The sequence below is a fragment of the Vicia villosa genome, linkage group LG5 (genome assembly GCF_029867415.1).
Source record: "Vicia villosa cultivar HV-30 ecotype Madison, WI linkage group LG5, Vvil1.0, whole genome shotgun sequence".
Lineage (NCBI taxonomy): Eukaryota > Viridiplantae > Streptophyta > Magnoliopsida > Fabales > Fabaceae > Vicia > Vicia villosa.
The window spans coordinates 135,074,048-135,094,717 of NC_081184.1; the positions used below are offsets into that span (position 1 = coordinate 135,074,048).

General features: G+C 32.9%; 1 protein-coding gene and 1 long non-coding RNA gene across 3 annotated transcripts; one reads left to right on the forward strand and one right to left on the reverse strand.

Annotated features, from left to right (window-relative positions):
* Positions 1 to 7,859: 7,859 nt before the first annotated feature.
* Positions 7,860 to 13,772, reverse strand: LOC131602608 (zinc finger protein ZOP1). The gene is made up of 5 exons (XM_058874766.1): positions 13,567 to 13,772; positions 13,143 to 13,343; positions 8,993 to 9,071; positions 8,500 to 8,595; positions 7,860 to 8,403 (listed from the first exon to the last, which is right to left on the reverse strand). The coding sequence occupies exons 1-5, from the start codon at positions 13,573 to 13,575 to the stop codon at positions 8,048 to 8,050; spliced, it is 741 nt and encodes a 246-aa protein (XP_058730749.1). The 5' UTR covers positions 13,576 to 13,772; the 3' UTR covers positions 7,860 to 8,047.
* Positions 13,773 to 16,276: 2,504 nt separating this feature from the next.
* LOC131607432 (uncharacterized) lies at positions 16,277 to 19,042 on the forward strand. 2 transcript variants are annotated; one of them, XR_009285303.1, is made up of 5 exons: positions 16,277 to 16,644; positions 17,182 to 17,326; positions 17,508 to 17,692; positions 17,867 to 18,019; positions 18,545 to 19,042. It is a non-coding gene; the product is annotated as an uncharacterized LOC131607432 (long non-coding RNA). The 2 variants fall into 2 exon arrangements; XR_009285302.1 differs by having other exon boundaries at positions 17,182 to 17,692; positions 18,545 to 19,038.
* Positions 19,043 to 20,670: the final 1,628 nt, after the last annotated feature.

A 20,670-nucleotide genomic window follows, 5' to 3' on the forward strand; every position in this document is an offset into this window, starting at 1 on the left:
TTCGTTTGTATTTGGAAATTCTGCTTCACATGAAAATGCTTTGACTTTACAATTTGTGAATTAATCAAATATATTTATGTCACGTACTTAATGCATAATATTTTTTTGATTAAATAAAATATTCATCCATTCCAATCGATAGAGTACATTGTTGCAATACAAATTAAAAATCGCCAAAAACAAAAAAGATGAATCTGCAAACGAACTCACAGCATCCATGTTAATAGCATAAAACGGCAAATTGCATATGCCTACAAATATCACTATGACTATATTGAAATGTCTGAAATATTCATGCCTCCAGATCTGTAGCGTTAATGACACCAAAGTCATAGATAGGATCTGCACTAGATCGAAACTCATATTTCAACCTGAAACAAATGAACACTGCGCACAACGACAGAAAAACAAAATACACCGCACAAAGACGGAAAATCAAAACAAACAACAACGCACTAAAATGACGAAATCACAAAAAAACACTAAATATATGGGAAAACCACTTATTTTTTAATATTTTGAATCCACTTGGTTTTGTTTTTTTCACATCATTTATTTAGGAATGGCAAAGATTCAAACCAATTTAAATATAGTTTGAAACTCGATTCGATAATTAAAATTGTTAAATTTGATTCATGAATTAAATAAATTAAATATGAATCAAATAGATTTATTTTAAATTTACATTTTAAATTTTATTTTAATATTTTTATTTAAATAAAATATTAATTTAAAATATCAAATATATAAAAATATTAGATTTAAAAAATGTCCTATAAGCAAAGTTAAACATAACAATTTGAATCGAGTTGTTTATAAACTTAAAAACGAGTCGAGTTGGAGCTTAAAAAAATGTTTGTGTCGAACTCAAGTCAAGTTTTGAGCTGAGCTAATTCTTATCAAGTCGAGCAGGGTTGAGGCAACTTCAACTCGCCCAAATCAATCCAACTCTTATCTCTATCCCACGTCGTTCCACACATATGCAGTTATTATTCATCTATCCTATACCAACAAGGGAAGAGACTTCATGGTTGAAGAAAAACTTATAAGGATTGATTGGTACTACCTATACCAACAAGATGCATATTTTTTTCGATAGATCGTTCCATAAGAAATACACAGTTAAGTGTGTTTGACTTGGAGCAATTATGGGATGGGTGAGGTGAAAAGCGTGTAAGTGAGGTGAAATCATGCTGAAAAGACTCGTATTGGTTTGTGGGGTAATTGGCTAATCCTGAATGTTGTCTAGGGCATTACACGAGCCGACGTAACAAACCGTGAATTCACTTTTTTCGTTCTTCTCTATGTCTAGTGTAGAACATTGGTTATGTCAGTTGGAATCGACTTCTAATTCCTTTGATTTTCCAAGATCTAAATCCTTTCGATTCAACTGAATCATATCTGTTAGAAATCTATATCTCCTTCAATCAAAGTCCATATCTCCATCTCTTGATTAATTAAGTCAAATTCGGATTCATACTTTCCTCCATCAAATTCGCCAACGATGGCAACTTCCAAGCCACCCGCTCTGCCGTCCAAAGGCAAGCCGCTACATGCGCAGAAACTGCCATGAATCATCTGCCCCTCCCCAAGGAAAAGACGATAAAGTAGTAACAATTACTCCTCCCGTTGCCCCGCCAAACAATTATTTCCATTCTAGGGTGGATCAAGGAGCATCTCAACCTTCCCCATTCCTCTGATCAATGTTATATTTCCACCTGGAAAACCTTTATTCAGACCTCTAGCCTTCCTACGGTGTCCAAACGAGAAACGCTCCCCTGTTTTCATCTCTTGTAGACTAATTTGGATTGTAGGGAGTCAACGAACTGTTGAACAACGTCTACCAAATGATTCAACAATAGAACTCCCAAACCTTAGCAGATAGGATCACTCGGATTAAATAGAGATTACACGATGCCAATTTGAGGAACAACATCGTTTAAGAGGCGGCTTCACACAAAACAACCATTCTTGAGTCGAGAAGGGAACCAGAAAAGGTCCAGAAATCTTAAAATCGTCGATGACACATGCGTCATAGTCATTCCCCTAATCATGAAGGAAACGGTTAGTCACATTTTACTTGAAGTTCGTCATCCTAGGAGGAGGAAAAGGTATTAAGAAAATGCCTTCGTCCATCCGCGGAAGAAAAACCACATGCCTGCTTGCAACTTGGACAACTGAATCCCAAAGTCAATAGAGAAGCCTTTATAGTTCTAGATTTATAACGGGACTAGAGATTCAAATAAACACGTTAAGAACTTGGATAATCGGTCGACGAAGATGTGGAGTGCAAGCTATTTGCACTAACCCTAACTGATACGGCCCCAAGCCTGTTACAAGTCCCTTCCAAACAAAAGTATAAATTTTTTATCTAGCTTGTACAAGGTTGTCACCACCCATTTCACCACCAGAAAGAGGCGACCAACCACTATGGTCGTGCTTAGTGGAGTCACGTTGGGTAAGAAGGTAACTCGGCTCAAATACATTGACTAATTCACAAGGCGGCAGTAACTATTTAAGGCTCGAATGAAAGCCTAAAGTGTTGGATCTTTGAGAATTGCCTCATATCGGACTGTGCATTCTAGGAAACAATATGGCAGAAAGAGATCCAAAAATTAAAGGATTTATTTAGAAGGGAATAACCTTACATCAACTAATAAGAAAAGCTTTTGGCTGACAAAAGCAGCTGGCGGTCAAGGAACACGAGATTTGGTCAACCTTTAGAGAAAGAATTTGACCGGTCTAATGAGGAAATTGAATATAGACCTCACTTCAAGGTGTGCACATAACGATAAGTTCGAGTACTCTCATTTCCCCAAGAGTCATGACCACAACACAAAAAATTGCATCCATCTGAAATATGCAATTAAAGGGCTATTAAAAAGGGGAGATTGTCCGTGTATACCAAGGATAGGAAAAGAAGCCGAGAAGACTCTTCTAAGAGGAAATAATCCCCCAGGAAATCCATAGAAGCCATGGTCGGGGAAAAGGCAAAGAGGCATGGTGGGGACGACGGAGGGAACAAAGGAAAGCACCAATACATCGCTTCCATCACAAAAGGTGCCCCAAGAGCAAGTAACTCATCCAATAGTAAGGTAAAGAGGAAGATTATTGACATGATGGTCGTCAACAAGAAAGAGGGGAGCACCTGTACCAACAACCTTGAAAGACCTATCCTTGGATTTGAGGATAGCGAGAAGGTTGGAGGGATCCCTAACGAGATCTTTCCTTTGGTCATAAGAGTCGCAATTTCCAACTTCCACGTCTTTAGGATACTAATTGATGGTGGCAGCTCCTATGGCATTATATACTCGAATGTCTTCTAGATGATGGGGTTGATGAATGAAAAGTGTTGGCCTTATGAAGGGTCTAACCTGTAGAATTTCAATGATATTGTAACTGGCCCGTATGGGAACATAAAGCTTATGGTTACCTTGGGGAGGGAAGAGATACTAGGACCATTGACTTCTAATTCTTGGTTGTTCCTTGAATGAATGTTTACAACTACATTATAGGCCAACCATTTGCAGCGGCACCGGACGCAGTGGCCTCCCATGTCCACCTCAAGCTAAAAAATCACAATGTCTATGACGAGGCGACAATAATCAGTATTGACCTTTCTAGAGCAAAATGGATCTGCAAGACCTTGCATCAGGACCAAGAAGAAGGTGACATTAAGGCCATGGAGATCAATCTTGAATGCAAAACCAATGTTGATGAACAAGATTGTTTGAGTTTGATCCAACATCAGAATAAAACATTTCCAAGGAAGAATGATGGAGGAAATGAAAACACTTTCTTCGTAGACAACTAATAACAAAAAAGTATGCAAAGTAATGCTTTAAAGACCTTTTATACTCCCTTCAAATACCAAAGACCATATGATCAACCTGCACTACCAACAATTGAGATATTCTCATAAACAAATTGAAATCACTTGAGCACTCTAAAAAAGGAGAAACACCATCACTAGGTTGCAAATAAATGTGTGTCAGTCATTCCTAATGTTACGTCACAACTTCCAAAAGGGGGGATCTAATACGCCCATTCCCGAGATTAACAACATTTCATATAGGATGTCCATGCATATGTATATCATGTTTGAGTAATGATACATGTCACAAATTCTCGCCCTGCAAAGTAGAGACAAGGGCTAGGGTGGCAACTGGTTTTGGCCTTCCATAAGGCCCAAAAGATAAAGAACTAATTACGAAGTAATAAACTGTAGAGTGCAGAGCACGTGTACTTATTTTCCATTGTGTTGTAGGTAACCTTCTACGAGAACGTCATGCTAACAACCTAGATCAAGCCAATGGCTAACCACATCCCACGTTGTTCCACAAACATGCAGTTATCAACATATCCCCTATTTAAAGCGGAAAGCACGCAAATTCAAAGGTATTTAAATCCTATTCCATTCAAATTAACTTCAATTCTCATTCTCTTATTGACTTGAGCATTGGAGTGCTTACCTTATAGGCCAGTCCCCTCTCCACTACATTGGAAACGGTGAATTGCCATAATAAACGGTGAACTCACTATTTTCGGTCTTCTTTAGTTCCATTGCATAGCAAAATCAAACACAAAGATTGTAAGAATATGTTAAATAATTTGATGTAGTTTGGATGGATGCAAAAAAATATCTTTGATAACTTGTGAATCAACAACTAATTTGTAGATATACACATACTCATTCTCAACCAAGAATTTCAATAGATGTTGTATTTCAGGTCTTAGACCCTGGTAGACTTTCTAAATCTGCATTGTGCATTATAAATATGCTTGATATGAAATTATTTTGTCGATAATAGTGTTATTTTATCAGTTTTGATGTTTTCCCAAAATTTTAGAAATTATCATTTTATTGTATTTTGTGTCCCTATCAACTATACTTGATTCTCTCTTAGGTTGAAACCATTTACAATACTTTTAAAATTGAGCATTTAACTAAAGTCAACATTATGTGGCTTGAATCACAAGTTAGAGACTTGACACAAGATTTTCATACAAGCATGACTCGAATCACAATTTTTGTTGACCCGAATCATGACTAAATATTTTGGCACTAAAAGGCTTGACTAGATTCATGGTTTTGTCATGCTTGAATAAAAAAATACTGACATAATTCATAACTTTGTTTGACTCGAATCACAAATGAATTCTTAATTTTGGAATTTCACTCGGGATATGTGACTCGATTTATGGATTGGCTTGACTCAAATCAAACAAGTAAAATCCTGATTTTCTCATCTTGCTTCATGTCACTCTCTCACTTGATTCAAATTATTATTTTAGTTTTTGACTAAAATCAAATGGTTGGTTTTTCACCTATTTTGTGTCTTATCTTTAGCACATATATAAATCAATTTTTTCTCTCTCTAAAAAAAATTCACAACTTTTCTTTATCTTTTAAAAACGAGTGTTTTGTCAATCACAAAAACTTTTTTCAAATTAACCTTGGAGAAAAACTTTTTCTTGAGTTGATTTATTGAGTATGAACAAGTTTTATGTGAGATTCTTCAAAAAATCTTCATCTTCAACCTATATACAAAAACATCATTGTTGTAGTTACTCAACTCTAAGAGAGAGCGTAAGTCGTATTTCATAGGACATTAGGTGTTTTAATGTTTTTGTGAAAATTAATATTGCTTTCAGAATGAAGAATCAGATTGTGATTATAAATTCTAGAGATTGACATTCAATGAAGAAAAATAAGAATTTCTTCTCCAAGGGAATTTCAGTAGGATCGAGTGAATATCGCAACGGATGAAATCTTGGAGTTTCTAGCTCCTTCAACAATTTAAATACTCGGACAAGTAAATTTCTGTAGGATTGAGTGAAGATCGATGTAAACAAAACTTTGGAGTGTGTTGGCTCTGAGAAGGTGGTTAGTTTAATATCGATTGAAGTTCTTGAAGAATTGGTAGCCTCGTGAGCTATGAACAACAGAAGGAAGATCAAGATTCCGATATGTTTTACTTAGCAATTGACTTTAAGTTTTTAGTTTATCTATGATTATCTATTGCATCAAAAGACACTCATAATAATATTTGAATTGGTGAAAGACTCTGCAATTTTCTATTGCTTGTCATTGGAGTCTGGATTAAGTGCAAGCGAGGACGACAAACCAAACCATTTATTAAGTTTTAATTACTTTCTAAAATTGCATGTTGCTAGGTTTTATTGCTCACAGTGATTTAATGTTTAAGCTTAAATCTATGTTCGATCTAGTCGACTAAACATTCTTTCTAATGATCATATAGAGGAGGGATATATTTACTCTAAGAGTAAGTGTAGAAGAGTTACTTCAAATCTTAACCATTAATTTTTATTAATCTAACGGCTTTAATTAATTTTTTATTTAAAAAAATATTTCCAAAAATAAATGGATTAAATGATCAATTAAGACCATTAGATTAATGAAAATTAAAGGTTAAGATTTGGAGTAACTCTTCTATACTTACTCTTTGACTAAATATATCTCTCCTCATATATGTAAAAACTATAATATTAGATAATTAATTCAATTAATAAAATAATGTTCTGTTATGAATAGAATTTGATTAATTAGTATATTGTTTACCAGTGAACCCATCATCCAAGTGTCATTGTTATACATTAAGTCAATTGTGTAATTTCTCTACATTCACGTTTCTAAAACTTCTACAGTTCTACTTCCACACAATTTTAAAGTGTGACTTCGGAAAACTTTTTATTGGGGAAAGGTTTATTCATCCATCCCCTTTATAGACCAATGTATACCCATATTCAACCCAACATGATAGTAGTCACATTGCAACCATTTCTTTTCTTGAAATTCATAAGAATATTTCTTGTAAGGATCATATTGCCTCTGATCTCACGAAGATCTATAGGAACAAATTTAAGAACACATTTTACTTTAGATCTAATTTAAGAATAAATTTTAGGAACACGTCAATTCATATTATAAAGTCTGAAAGTGCAATCTGGGGGGTTTGTCATTAGTTCAGATTGAAGAATATTAAAACGCACAATAGTATGTGACATGAATGTAACGAACACGTTATAAAATACAATGAAAAAGGTTTAAGAATTTCATTACCTTTGTTTTCGGATGAAATATAGTGTCTATAGTCCATTAAATATTTGATTGTCATTTGAAACACAAATACTGTATTTCTAAGAGTTTTAGTAGGGTTTCAAAATTAAGGGAGAAAAGGTCGTGAGAATAGATTTCTATTGCTGAGCGTAGGGATTTATTGAATGGAATTGTATTCTAGAATCTGAAGAATATTTTTATCAATTCAAAAGTTTCTGATAGATTATTAGAGGAGAGAAATTACAATTCTTAATTTCAAATGCAAATTGGCATCTCCTACACATTAATTACTCTGTAAAATTGGAAATTTGTATCACCTGAGTCCTGGAAAACAAATCAACTTAAATTCATAATGAAATATCTCCAATGTCTGCCTCATAATTTTGACAAAAACAAGGACGAACATTTCTGATATTTAATATGACAAAGTTGATAATTTCAAATGCAAATTGGCATCTCCTACACATTAATTACTCTGTAAAATTGGAAATTTGTATCACCTGAGTCCTGGAAAACAAATCAACTTAAATTCATAATGAAATATCTCCAGTGTCTGCCTCATAATTTTGACAAAAACAAGGACGAACATTTCTGATATTTAATATGACAAAGTTGATAAGTCCATGGTTTAATTTGGATTGTTTTGTAGTTTAGGGAAAAAATATTAGAATCATTAATATGCAACAAGGATCATTTAACATGTATTTTATCAGCCTAACTTAAATCTGACTTTGAAGTCATTTTCTCCTTCAACACTTTCCCAAAACACACATTCAAGTACATCAGAAATTTAACATGCATTGCATGAAAATGGAACAGTTACACATATTTTACAAGGTGCATTCACAAGAAAATAAAACACTTGAGAACTAAGACACGGTTAATGTCAGCATAAACCAATCAGACATGTATATAACCTTCAATTTTTATGGGAAAAGACAAGGGTGTTACCAAATACTTCCACACTTAGTAAGGCTTGTTATAAAGCCCAAGCAATGGTTTTTCCCTCTGTTCAACTCTTTTCCTTGCAGCCTCTCTTGCCTTGAGAGCTTCTTTTTCTTCTTGGGAGACAACCTTGGATTTTTCATTGGGTCTCTTTCTCTTACCAACAGCAAGAGATGACGGGGCGGCTTTTGCGTTTCTCATGGGATTCACTCTAAGAACAGGCCCAGGTAACAGTCCATCATGATGTTTGCTTGGTTTGATATCGTCTAACTTAGATTGTAAAGGTTTTGATCCCTTTTTTCCAGATGGTATATTCCGCCCGGAATTTGATGCAAAGTGCGGTGAGGCATATGCTTCATCATGGGTCACCCACTTACCTGTTAAAATTTTAGAAGTAAATTACAATATGATATGGTATCAACGCAATATTATTACTACTATATACATGTAAATGAGAAGTATAACACTCGTACCGATGGCATCAGAATAGTAAAATCCTGACTTCTGATCATAGCAAAATCCATTTGTTTTATGGTAGTAATAGCCTGAAGTGCTGTCAAACTCCCATTCTACCAAATCATCCATCAAATATCAGCATCGAGATGAGAAATTAATTTTAAAAAAAGTAATGAAATACACTAACATATTTTGAGTTCAGGTTCAAGACCATGAACCAAATATGAAGCTACATGGCTATACCGTATACCACATTCAACTGTCTAGAAAAGATCACGAAGATTATTAGATAACATTAAAGGTTGCCCGGGTTTCACAAAAAGGATGGTACTTTGGCTGGGCTATAATAATAATTATGTATAACAAATTCTAACTTCTCAATTCTTCAAACACAGCTTCCCATTTACTACCCACATAGATAATTATTTGATAACTGCGTATAGACTATGCAAATTAACTGTTAATTATAACTCTATCAAGAGAAATAGATGCAAGAAAGTTAATACTTACCTCCTTGAGCATCCAATTCATGTGATTCACTAGCTTCCTCAAACTTTGCTTTATCCTTTTGATAGCTAAGCAGTGCTCTCTGCATTAGAATATAAAGAAATAGTTAAATAAAAGGTTATGTATCTCATCTAAAAATAACATGTGAACTAACAAGTATTCCTGAAACATTAATATTTTCCAGTTTTAAACATCAATGGAAGTGTGAATAATAGAACCTACTGGTATATTATAACTGAAAATGGGGAAGAATCCCCTATGATTACAAACAATGACAGCACTTTGATGGTCTGCTTACCTCCCAATGCCAAAAGGCCCTATTCCTCTTAAGTTACCAGATCTCCTCTCTTTAATCTTCCTCTTCATTTATAGGCAGTATGCCTTATTTGGCCCAACTACCTCTCAATAGAACTACTAACTACCCATTAACTAATTAACTAACTAACCAACTACTTAATAACATGTAACAACTTCTTAAACTAACAATTTTTAACTAACATGTAACAACTTAAATAACAATAACAGACCTATCAGTGAACTTCCTGCTACTTTCAGTTCATTCCCCAAACTTTCATTGAGTCAGCATATCACTTAAAGAGACCCTTTGGAAATTCAAGATCTTTGTCAAATATAAAAACATTCTTGTGCTTCATTTAATAGCCCATACTTGTGAAATAGTCCAAAACATGTATCAGACCTTTCACCAAAATAGCTTAAGTTTTGGGGATAGTAGGTTCATGGCATGCTATCAAAGCCCGCCATGGATATAACAAATCCTCGCGAGAATAATGCTGATTAGATTTCACTCATCTAGGTAATTCAATTCTCTCTCTGTCTCAACAAATTTTAATAAGAGATCAACTATGATACTGTATGATAAACGTTCCATACATTCTAAATTCTAATACTTTCCCGCAAGCTAAACTTACAAAACTTTTTAAGCTTTTTACAAATAAGTCTTTTAGAAAGAAAAATAGAACAAGGGCTAATACAGGACATGATTGGTCAGGCAACTCAATGATACCGAAGATGCCAAAGATATGAGCATTATTGAAAAAGACAACTCAAAAACAAGAGTATGTCGATTGGAATAGAGAAGAGTCGGTGTGTCCCCACAAACATTATATAGTAATATTGTGTTGATAGTAGACTTTGGATGTAAGCACGGGGATGTGACATCCCCCCAACAAGCGTTACAAGAGCTATGGGTTGATGAAGAACTTCATGATGATGCACTGTCACATTGGCCCCTCGTGTAAAAATCAATCTGATGATGAAAGTCTAGTAGTATGTCACTGTATTATGGCAGTACAAGCTATGGTAAAAATATTGTGTTGATAGTAGACTTTGGATGTAAGCACGGGGATGTGACATCCCCCCAACAAGGATTACAAGAGCTATGGGTTGATGAAGAACTGCATGATGATGCACTGTCACATTGGCCCCTCGTGTAAAAATCAATCCGATGATGAAAGTCTAGTATTAATTATGTCACTGTATTATGGCAGTACAAGCTATGGGAAAAATTCTTCTTGACATGGAGGTCAAACAATAGCTTCCACAGAACAATGGTACAAGTAAGAGTATCTGATTGGTAATGTTGCTTAGTAATATTTTGATCGTGATTTGAAATATTTGATGTTGAATGATGTAGGAGAATATGAGTTGAATGCATCGAAGAAAACCCTTGGATGACAAAAGCAGAGATTGTTGGGTTCAAAAATTCATAATTTGAAGATTAAAATTGGTAGTTCAATATTTTTTATGTAGGTTCACATATCTTAATTTAGATATGAAAAGGATGTGATAGATGCAGAGATGTCATTCCCGGCCGCTCCGGCCGCTATCCCGGCGCTCCGTAGCGGAGCGGCCCCCTCCCGCGCGGGATACTGGGTGCGGTGGCGGAGATGCTGTAGCGGGCGCTACAGCCGGGAAACCGGATAGCGGATCGCGGATTGTTCCCGGGCGGAGCGGCTTATCCCGTTTTCTGTGTTTTTTTAGACTTTTTTTTCTGTACTTTGATAAGAAGAGGAGAAGAAATACAGAAGAAACAAGATGAAGAAGTAAAGAAAGATGAAGAAGTAAAGAAAGCTGTAGCCAAAGAAAGAAGACGAAGAAGGGATACACACTTTCCCAAAAAAATGTTGAAAAGTAATAAAAATAAATAATATATTGAATATTGCACCAGCAACAGCTATTTACAGCTGTAAAAGGGAACTTTAAGGCACAGGTCGCATCACGTGACTTTCCCTCTTTTTCTCACCTATAACTCTCTCTCATCTTTATTTTTCTTTTTCTTAAATTTTTAATTTCACAAAAATAGGCTAAAAATGACTAAAGTTACAAAGTTATAAATAACCAAACCAAAGTTACTAAATCCTGTTACCAAGTCAGAACAATTACTTCTAATTAAATAATATCATTAATAATAAAAAATAATAATAACATATATCAGTTTAATCTATTATTATTTTATTAATTAGATTTTTTTTAAAAATTTATTATATTATTTATAATTACATGACATGTTTCATAAATTATTATATAATTACTAATATACAAAAATTTATCCCGCTATCCGGGATACCGCTATTCCCACTATTCCCATTCCCGGAGGTCGGCCGCTCCGCTCCGCTATCCGGGATTAACAACTCTGGATAGATGAGAAAGACGTATTGGAGAATTGTTTAATTGTTAAATTGGAAGAAATGTTAAATATAAAACAATTCAATGTTTTAACCCAATAGTTTAATCTTTTGATGAAAGTTTCTTCATGATATTACAGTCCCCGCTAATTAATGTTAAACTTCAGCACAAAGTACGGTGTACATGTTAATTGTCATCTTCAAGCCTAAAGGGCTTTTGCAAGTGTTGTATTAGACATAACAAGTCCATTCATTCAATAGCTTAACCTTTTGAAATAGCAAGTTGTGTGGTTCATGACAACCCTCACATGATCAAGTGGTTTTATGGGATTGAGACCAAAAGAAATGGTAGCAGGACACTCTTTGACAGTCTTTTTCTCTATTATTGGGTGAAATTCTATGTAGAGAGCACTAACATAGTGGTTATGGGTTGTCTAGGGGGGCCCACATGAGATTCAATTCAATATAGAACTAATTGGAAAGAAAATGCAAAATAATATGAAGCTGGAATTCTACTAAAACCATAATATGTGCATTATGTGTTGTTCTAGCTTGAAAACTTTTACTCAATTATTCTTACATAGTCCTCCAGCAATTATTCCTAGAAAGAAATTGTTAGAATATTTTGTGAGAATCACGTATGTTCTGAGCATTTGGTTCAGGTCATTCCTAAGACTTTCATAGGCTTTGAGGGAAGAACAACAGGGTAAAATACTACGGAAGCAAGCAGCATCCATAATTATGTTGTGTGTAGCGTATATTGAAGAGGGATGCTTGGTATTTTTCAGGATACATCCAGTGTTGTCAATAACAGATTGTTCAAAACACTACAATGCTATAGCACCGCTATATTTACTATTTGGGAACACCTTGTACTAAATAGCGTATCACAAAGCAATAGCAATGTGTTCAAATTCAGCTACGCTTTAACAATGTAGCGTGGTTATTGCAACTATTTGACAACACTTGACACATCCATTTGTCATGAGTTAGTGTTGGACACAAATATAATTTTCTCAGCCTTCTATTAACACTTAAGTAACTAATCAGAAGGCTTTCGGCATATTCTTGTCCTTACTTCATTATCACCTCTAATATCAATGTCTTTCATTCTACAGGAAATATCTCACATAACTTGAAGACAAAAATCTTCCTATTTCAAGTATAGATCAAATGACAACTACTCAGCCCTGTTCACATATGGTAATAGTAAAAAAATATAACATAAAAACCACAACAACAACAACAACAACAACGACCAAGCCTTATCCCACTAAGTGGGATCGGCTACATAAATCAAATTTCGCCATAATGTTCTATCTAGGACCATGCTGCTATCCATTTTTAAAAAGGTTCTTTTTCAACTATTAAGAAACTATGAAATGGAAACAAACCTATGAACCTCAACAGAGAAACAATCATATGTTTGATCCAGTGTAGTCTAGAGTAGTTATTCAAACGAAAAAGTAATAACTAATAAGAATGCAATGCAAGAAAAAAACGCTTACAGCTTCGATTTTCTCAAGGGCATTAGCAGTTTCCTTGTGTTCTTTCTCTTTAGCCGCGCTATCTTTCCTCATAGTAGCGAGCCGCTTGGTAACATTGTCCTTATGACGCTGCCCCAGCTCATGATTTCTGATACTGGACGGGTTATTTGATATGAAAATTTTGCAGACATCACACCATTTGTTTCCCTGACTTACCCAGTACTGAAAAAAGAGAAAAACAGTTCATAAACACAAATACTACATACAAATTATCAAGCACAAGTCACAATCATATAAAATTAATCTAAACTATAAGCATGCCTCAAAATAATTTACATTAACTTGGAATTAGGTTTCAGAGCTTTAGGGGAATACGAAAATCGAAGAAAAAATGTATTATTAGAATGAAACAAGAAATTGTGAGAGAAGATTGGGGTGATCGAACCTCAGTCATGGTGGAAAATTAGGGTTGGGGTGAAGAACGAAGGAAGCTGAGGCTGAGAGATGATTTATGGTAATTCCGTCAAGTAAACCGAAGAATGTTTCTTCAATTTTGAAAACCCTCGCAGAATGAAAGCAGAATCAGAAGAAGAAGCTGCGTCACTTCTCGCTTTGTAATTATTTTGGGGGGATTAATGGAGACTTTTTTTTTCCTGTCAGTTTTTTTCTTATTTTTGTTTGATTGAATTATTTTTCTTTGATTAATTAGTTATTTTATTATTGATTATTATTCTCTTTTTATTGGCTTATTTTTCTTGATGGTCTCTTTGATAAAAATAACTGTTGATTGATAAGTTAGTTGATAGTTTATAATTTATGATTGATGGCTGATGATTGATAGTTTATAGCAGATGGTTAAGACGGATAGCTTATAAGCTAATTGAAGTGTTTGTAAAATTAGAGGTTCAATTAACTTATAAATATAAAATGACATAAAAGATATTTAATATATAATTATTTTATTTTAAATTAAAATAAATTATAAGGGTTAAAAATGAATTTTAATTAAAATAATAAGGATAAAAAAGGAAGAAAAAATAATACGCTATAAGATATAAGTTAAAACGCTATTTGAAATAGCGTCTAGAAAATAAGCTATAAGTTCGTGATGAAAATACCGTTATCAAACAAGTCTAAATTATCATATGAGTTTATAAGACATAAACTATAAACTCGGAAACATGTATTATCAAACAGAGCCTAAAGCTGGACTTTTGAAATGGACTTGTTGTCCTAGTTCAAGAAGATTTTAACGCCTACCCCAAAATTATATATGGCATCTCTCGTATTTTCGTACCGACAAAAAGAGAATTTCTCAATACACCCCATGAATCTCTTAGTCACTTGGTAAAATTTTATTTCTCTCCTTGCTTTCGTAGAAAAAAAATTGATTTTTTCCGTAGATACATCTATGGAAGCGTTAAATAATTGGGAAAATCTCAAGTTCATGAAATATTTCGTATCTACATCTACGAAAGGATTTGAAAATAGAGTGTTCGGTAGATGTACCTACGTAAATATCTGTTATATTTTAAATCAATTATATTTCACTCCAAAACTCAATTTTTATAACAAAAATGGAACATCAAATTATAGTAAATCAAAATAGTGTAATTAAGGTTTTCCAATTACTTTGATTTACTATAATTTGATATTCCAATTTTGTTAAAAAAAATGAGTTTAGGAGTTAAACGCAATTGATTTGAAAATATAACGGAATGTTCCGTAGGTATATCTATGGAATCCATAGATGTAGATACGGAAGATTTCATGAACTTAATTAATTTGGGATTTTCCCAAATAATTAAAAAAATGCTTTCGAAGGTACATCTACGGAAGCAGAAGGACAATTTTGTCAATTTGCAGTCCGTGTGAGATTCATGGGGTCTAGTTAGAAATTCTCGACAAAAATGTATGTATTATTATTTATCTAAAAAATAATTACATTTGTTAAAAAAATTACTTTTCAAAATCAGTAAATTTAAATTTTCAGTACCCTCTTTGAATTTTTCAATATACGAAATCGAGTTTCTATAAAGAATTATTTGTATTTTACAAATTTTCGGTGGCGAATTACCAGAAATTTTGAAATTTTCGATGCTAATATAGAAAATCAGAGTAACTTACTGGAATTTTTAAAATTTTCAGTTAGCCTTAAATCAACCGGAAGTTTTAAAATTTTCGGTATACCAGAAATTTTTTATATGTCTGCCGATCTTGTTCTTTACTTGTGTGGTCTAGAGCCCACAGCTTCTTCGACTGATTCTTGTATAAATTTTACGGAGTTCTTCATCATATATACCGTATGTTTTCTATTCAACTAATGTAATTTTGAATTTTTTTTCCCCATATTTATGAAAGTGATAGTTTAATATTTATGTGTTGTAAATGACAGATATTTAAATTCTGATCTGAAGTTTTAGCACTGACACATGTTACAAGTAAACAGCATGGCATTATTGTAGTCACTACTATTTGTTATGATTCTACTAATGGAATACCATGGAGAAAGGATAAATTGATTATGAGTTATGGGAGAGGAGGAAATTAAAAAATAATAAATGTATCCGAAAACACTAATTCCTCATAAAGGCATTTATTATATGAAAGATAAATATCTGTTTAGGCTGGGATTTGTTCTAAGTGGTATCAGTTGGAATATGATGGTTAGATGTGGGATGCAGAATCATAAACTATCCAAGGATTTGGAAGACCATGACATATTGGGTTGCCTAAAAGATTATGAAAGAAAGTTTATGAATGACATGACGAAGTACAATATCACTACTACATTTTTGGCATATAATAGCGCTTTTTAATAAAGTGCTATTAAAATTCTTACACAAAGACCTATAATATCGCTTTTTACTCGGGCGCTATTATATAGTGAGACATATAATAGCACTTTCTTATAAACGCTATTATAGGCTACTTACAAAAATGAAAACGAAAATGATCGAAAGACTCAATAGCGCTCTTTGGGTAAACGATATTACAAAGACGCCCCTTTGTTAGCACTTTCTAAAAAGCGCTATCATAGATTTTTTTTAGCAAATAAAAAAAGACGTGGAAAAATACTCTGAACATGGAAAATAAACACACTTATAAATAAATAAAAACACTTACCACTTTATTTTAAAAATAAATAAAAACAAAACTCCAACCCCACGAGCTCCGTGACTTTCTCATGGCACTTACCCTCAGCTTTACCGATTCACCTTCTTCTTCATTCGTCTTCCCTCACCTTCTTTTACCCCTAAACTCAAAAACCCTCTTCTTGCCTATTCTTATCTCCTTCGATCTCAAAAGCCTCGTTCTCTCTATCAAACCCAATCACGTTCACAATCTTATAAACCCTAAAAAAATAATTGATTGAACCCAAAAATCTATTAAAACTCTATAAATCGATTGAACCTATAACTTAGAATTCGATTTATTTGTTTCCAAAAATCGATTGAAACCCAAAAACCATCTTCCATCTTCAACAATACTTTGTGTGTCACAGATTTGGATTCACGCTAAAGTAAGCTTTACAACTATTCTCTTCTTCTTTACAAGTACAATCATCTTCATATTGAACTTTAATTGTTTTTTAATTTGGTTTTTATGATTTAGGGTAAATCTTATTTTTGTTGTCTGTTAAAATATTTTTCCCTGGATGAAAAAAAAAACGTATTACAGATGAGTGAAACATGCTTAGTGCTTAGTAGTTAGTATAAGGATTTAGAGAAGTAAATCTTAATTCCTGGGGTTTAGTTGATTAGAAACCTCTGTTCTTTGGAATGGAAAAAACTCTTGCAGTTATTTCTCTAGAAATAATATTAATGAGTTTGTAAATGGATTCTCTTATACAAATATGAAGCATTTGTGATCTGTTATTCTTAGAAATTATTTGGATAAACCACTGATCATATGACTTGCTACATTGTGTAGTATTTTTTGTTAAGAGATGTTTAAATTTTCCAACACAATTCTTACTTTGTTAATAAATAGTGTAAAATATTAATCAAGCTTCAAGAATGATTAACTTAGAAATTTCTTTGTTGTGTGACTTTGGTAGCATCTACACTTATACTGAAGAAAGCAGGATGGATGGTAGTCAAAAGGTTTGAAAAAATGGCCACGGTCGCGTTTTGGTCCCGTAAAGGTTTTCAAGATTTTTCAATCGGTACAGGTGTTGCAGCATTGATTGCAGTCGATACGATGTGAGTTAACTTCAAATTGTTCTTTAACATAGAAATGGTGAACACCGTTGTGTCGTTGTTGGTTTTCAGGGCTGCGGACCGTTTTTTAAAACCTAGTCATCTTACCAATCTTTCTCCCATTGTTGCTTCTTTTCATCAGTGACATTCTAATGCTCAAGGTTTTCTTCTGACCTTTGCTTAGGTCAAAATTGTGATGTAGTTTTGTCACTTTTATTATGATGAATTGCACAATAGAGGCAGGAATCATCAAATAAGAAGTTTAGGAACATGGATGAGTACCACTTTTATGATCTTTAATGATTTAATATAGTTTGCTCAAGGTGTAGAACAAGCAGTGTGAAAAGCAACAATACCTCAAAAATTAAGGTGCCCACAATTATGTTGGATTTCATATCAGAAAATCAATATTGTTGTTGATTATAGGTTAATTCTATGAAATGTTTTATATATTATGGGGGTCTAACCTAGGCTTCATGGGACCTTTTTTTGTAATGTTTATCCATATTATATTTCTCATTCTTTTCTTGTTCGATTTTCTAGGGACATTTGACTAGAGTGGGTTAATTATGGCGTTGATGCGTACTCTGATGCTTGTCTCGAATCTAGCCCCTGTGTGGTTCCGTGTGCAAAATTTGGCGGCTTCACCAATATAAGATCATTGTACCTCTTTCTCCTAAAATCAAGCATGAGGAGGTATTTATCTTAACTATTTGCTGAACATTCTTGTGATTTTGTTGGATCCTAAATATCATTTCCCAACTTTTACAGAACTACTAGTTTGAGTTTAATGAAATGTGTTTATTGAAGTATTGCTTGATTACTTATCTTGTTTCATATGTTGATGTATTGAATTGTTGTGCATTCTAAGATGTCATAGCTACATGAAAGATATTGGAATTGACATCAACAGTATAAGTATATGATCTAGTAATATTGTATCAGCCATGTGAAAATTTTGTTACTTCCTAAATATATGATCTAGTAATAATGTACCAGCTAGCGTTTTTTTATAATGCACACTAGTGTCGAGCTTTTCTTTGATGAGTTTGAAGCTAGCGATGCAAACATAAAGCAACTTTTCAACCATTGTAATACAATTATGCATTCTGATAAAACAAATGTAATCTCTTTTCTCTTTAACTTGTTAATATTCTATGAGATTTTTCCTTATAAACTATCCAATGAAAATTCTATTAATTTATTAAAATATTATTACAGGCATCTCAAATATTCACTTATGCAAATCAAGCTGGACTATATATGCTTGAAACTACTCTAGTTGCCCTTCAAAATATAAAGCTCTAGATGAAGCTTCCAGGAAGATTCTTTTCTCTAAATTCTCTAAGATGATGCAACATGTAACTAAATTGCTTGTTACTAGAATACTATTCTTTTATTATTTTAAAGCTAATGCATTCTTAACAAGCATCAAAATGTCAAGGTTCTGTTGTAGTCAATTGATAATTAATATTTGATAGTTGTTGCAGACTTATCATATTCATTTTTATGATTTATTTTTTAAACATTTTATGCATCTTAAATAACGTGTTATGACAAATTTAGTTTTATTATACAAAAGAATGGATATATATATATATATATATATATATATATATATATATATATATATATAGAGAGAGAGAGAGAGAGGAGGGATCAAATTACACCCGAAGAGTTACACCATGAGTTACACTCGTTCAATAACTACATCTCAAATTAATATTTTTTAAATTCAACCGTTGGATTGAAACATAATATCATATAGATCATACCTATAAAGTTTGAGCTTAATCTATAATGATTTACTATGTCATTGAATTACATCAAAATTAACGTTATATGAAAGCTCATTTTGACGTTAATCTTTAAATATCTTGATGATATAGTAAATCATTATAGATTAAGCTCAAAATTTATAGGCATGATCTATATGATATTATGTTTCAATCCAACGGTTGAATTTAAAAAATATTAATTCGAGATGTAGTTATTGAACGAGTGTAACTCATGGTGTAACTCTTCGGGTGTAATTTGATCCCTCCTCATATATATATATATATATATATATATATATATATATATATATATATATATATATATATATATATATATATATATATTGTTTGTTTGTTTGTTTTAGATTTTCTTAATTATTTACATTTTTGAGAAAAATAGAATAGTTTTAGATGTAGTACATATTTAAAAAATCTCCTACTATGATTTTGTTGGAAAAAAATTAAAAGGATCTCAAATAGCAGTTTCAAATAATGGATATTAAATATAAGGCTCTAGGATAGCGTTTTTTAAGGAATTGCTATTAAATAACCAAACACTAACTATGATAGCGCTTTGAGGAAAGTGCTAATAAAACTTGCACTTTAATAGCGCTTTTAAAGTGCTATTATAGGTAGCAAACATATAATAGCAGCGGATTTAATACCACTTTTAAGCGCTATTAAATGCTCAAAAAAGTGCTATTAAAAATGCATTTTGGCGTAGTGTATGGTTTCAAGGTACATAGTTGCTACTTTGAAAGGCAAAGATCCAGAAAACCTCACGAGAAATACATGTTTTGGAATAGAAATAGGGACAAGTCAGATGTTGTAGCAGATACCTTTTGAACACATCCTGTTTCTGTGAAGTTACTGAATATGTTTCATTTAATGTTAATTTTTAATTGCAAATACAAGACAAACAAGTAAGATTTTATGGTTGGACATCCTTATATTTGTTGTATGTGTTGCCTTGAATTTCATTATATGCATTTTCATCATGCATGTACATGATACTGTCATACCCCAATTTTGCTCCACCTTTTTAAATTTTTTCATCCAAATAGGTCATGCATTAATCACATTTTGCATAGCACAATCATCAGGTCAAGGTTCGGTGATGTTGGTTTTAATCGGTTCAAAGTGAATTTTTGAGGCAGAAGTGTTCATTTCCAACAAAATCATTTCCCAAACAAAACATTCAAAAGCATGGTTTGATTCACAAAATTTCAAAGAAAAGTGGGGAATTCAAAAGTAAATACAAATCAAAATTCAAGTTCATTTCAAGTGAACATTAGTCTTACATTGAGACTTGGTACTTATGCTAAATCCCAACATGTCTTGTCTCTAACTTCCTTTAACTACTTATTTATTCTTAAACACATGCATTTATCCTCCATCCTCCTATCTATCTTCAATTTCCTTAAAAGTTTTAAACTAACACAAAATCAAACAAATTTTCTACCAATTTTTCATTAATCTTTCACCATTGATAACTTTTCATCCAACAGTTAAGATTGGTGATCTGCAACTAAGCGTCTAATCAATTCCTAACCATTAATAAAGTGCTTA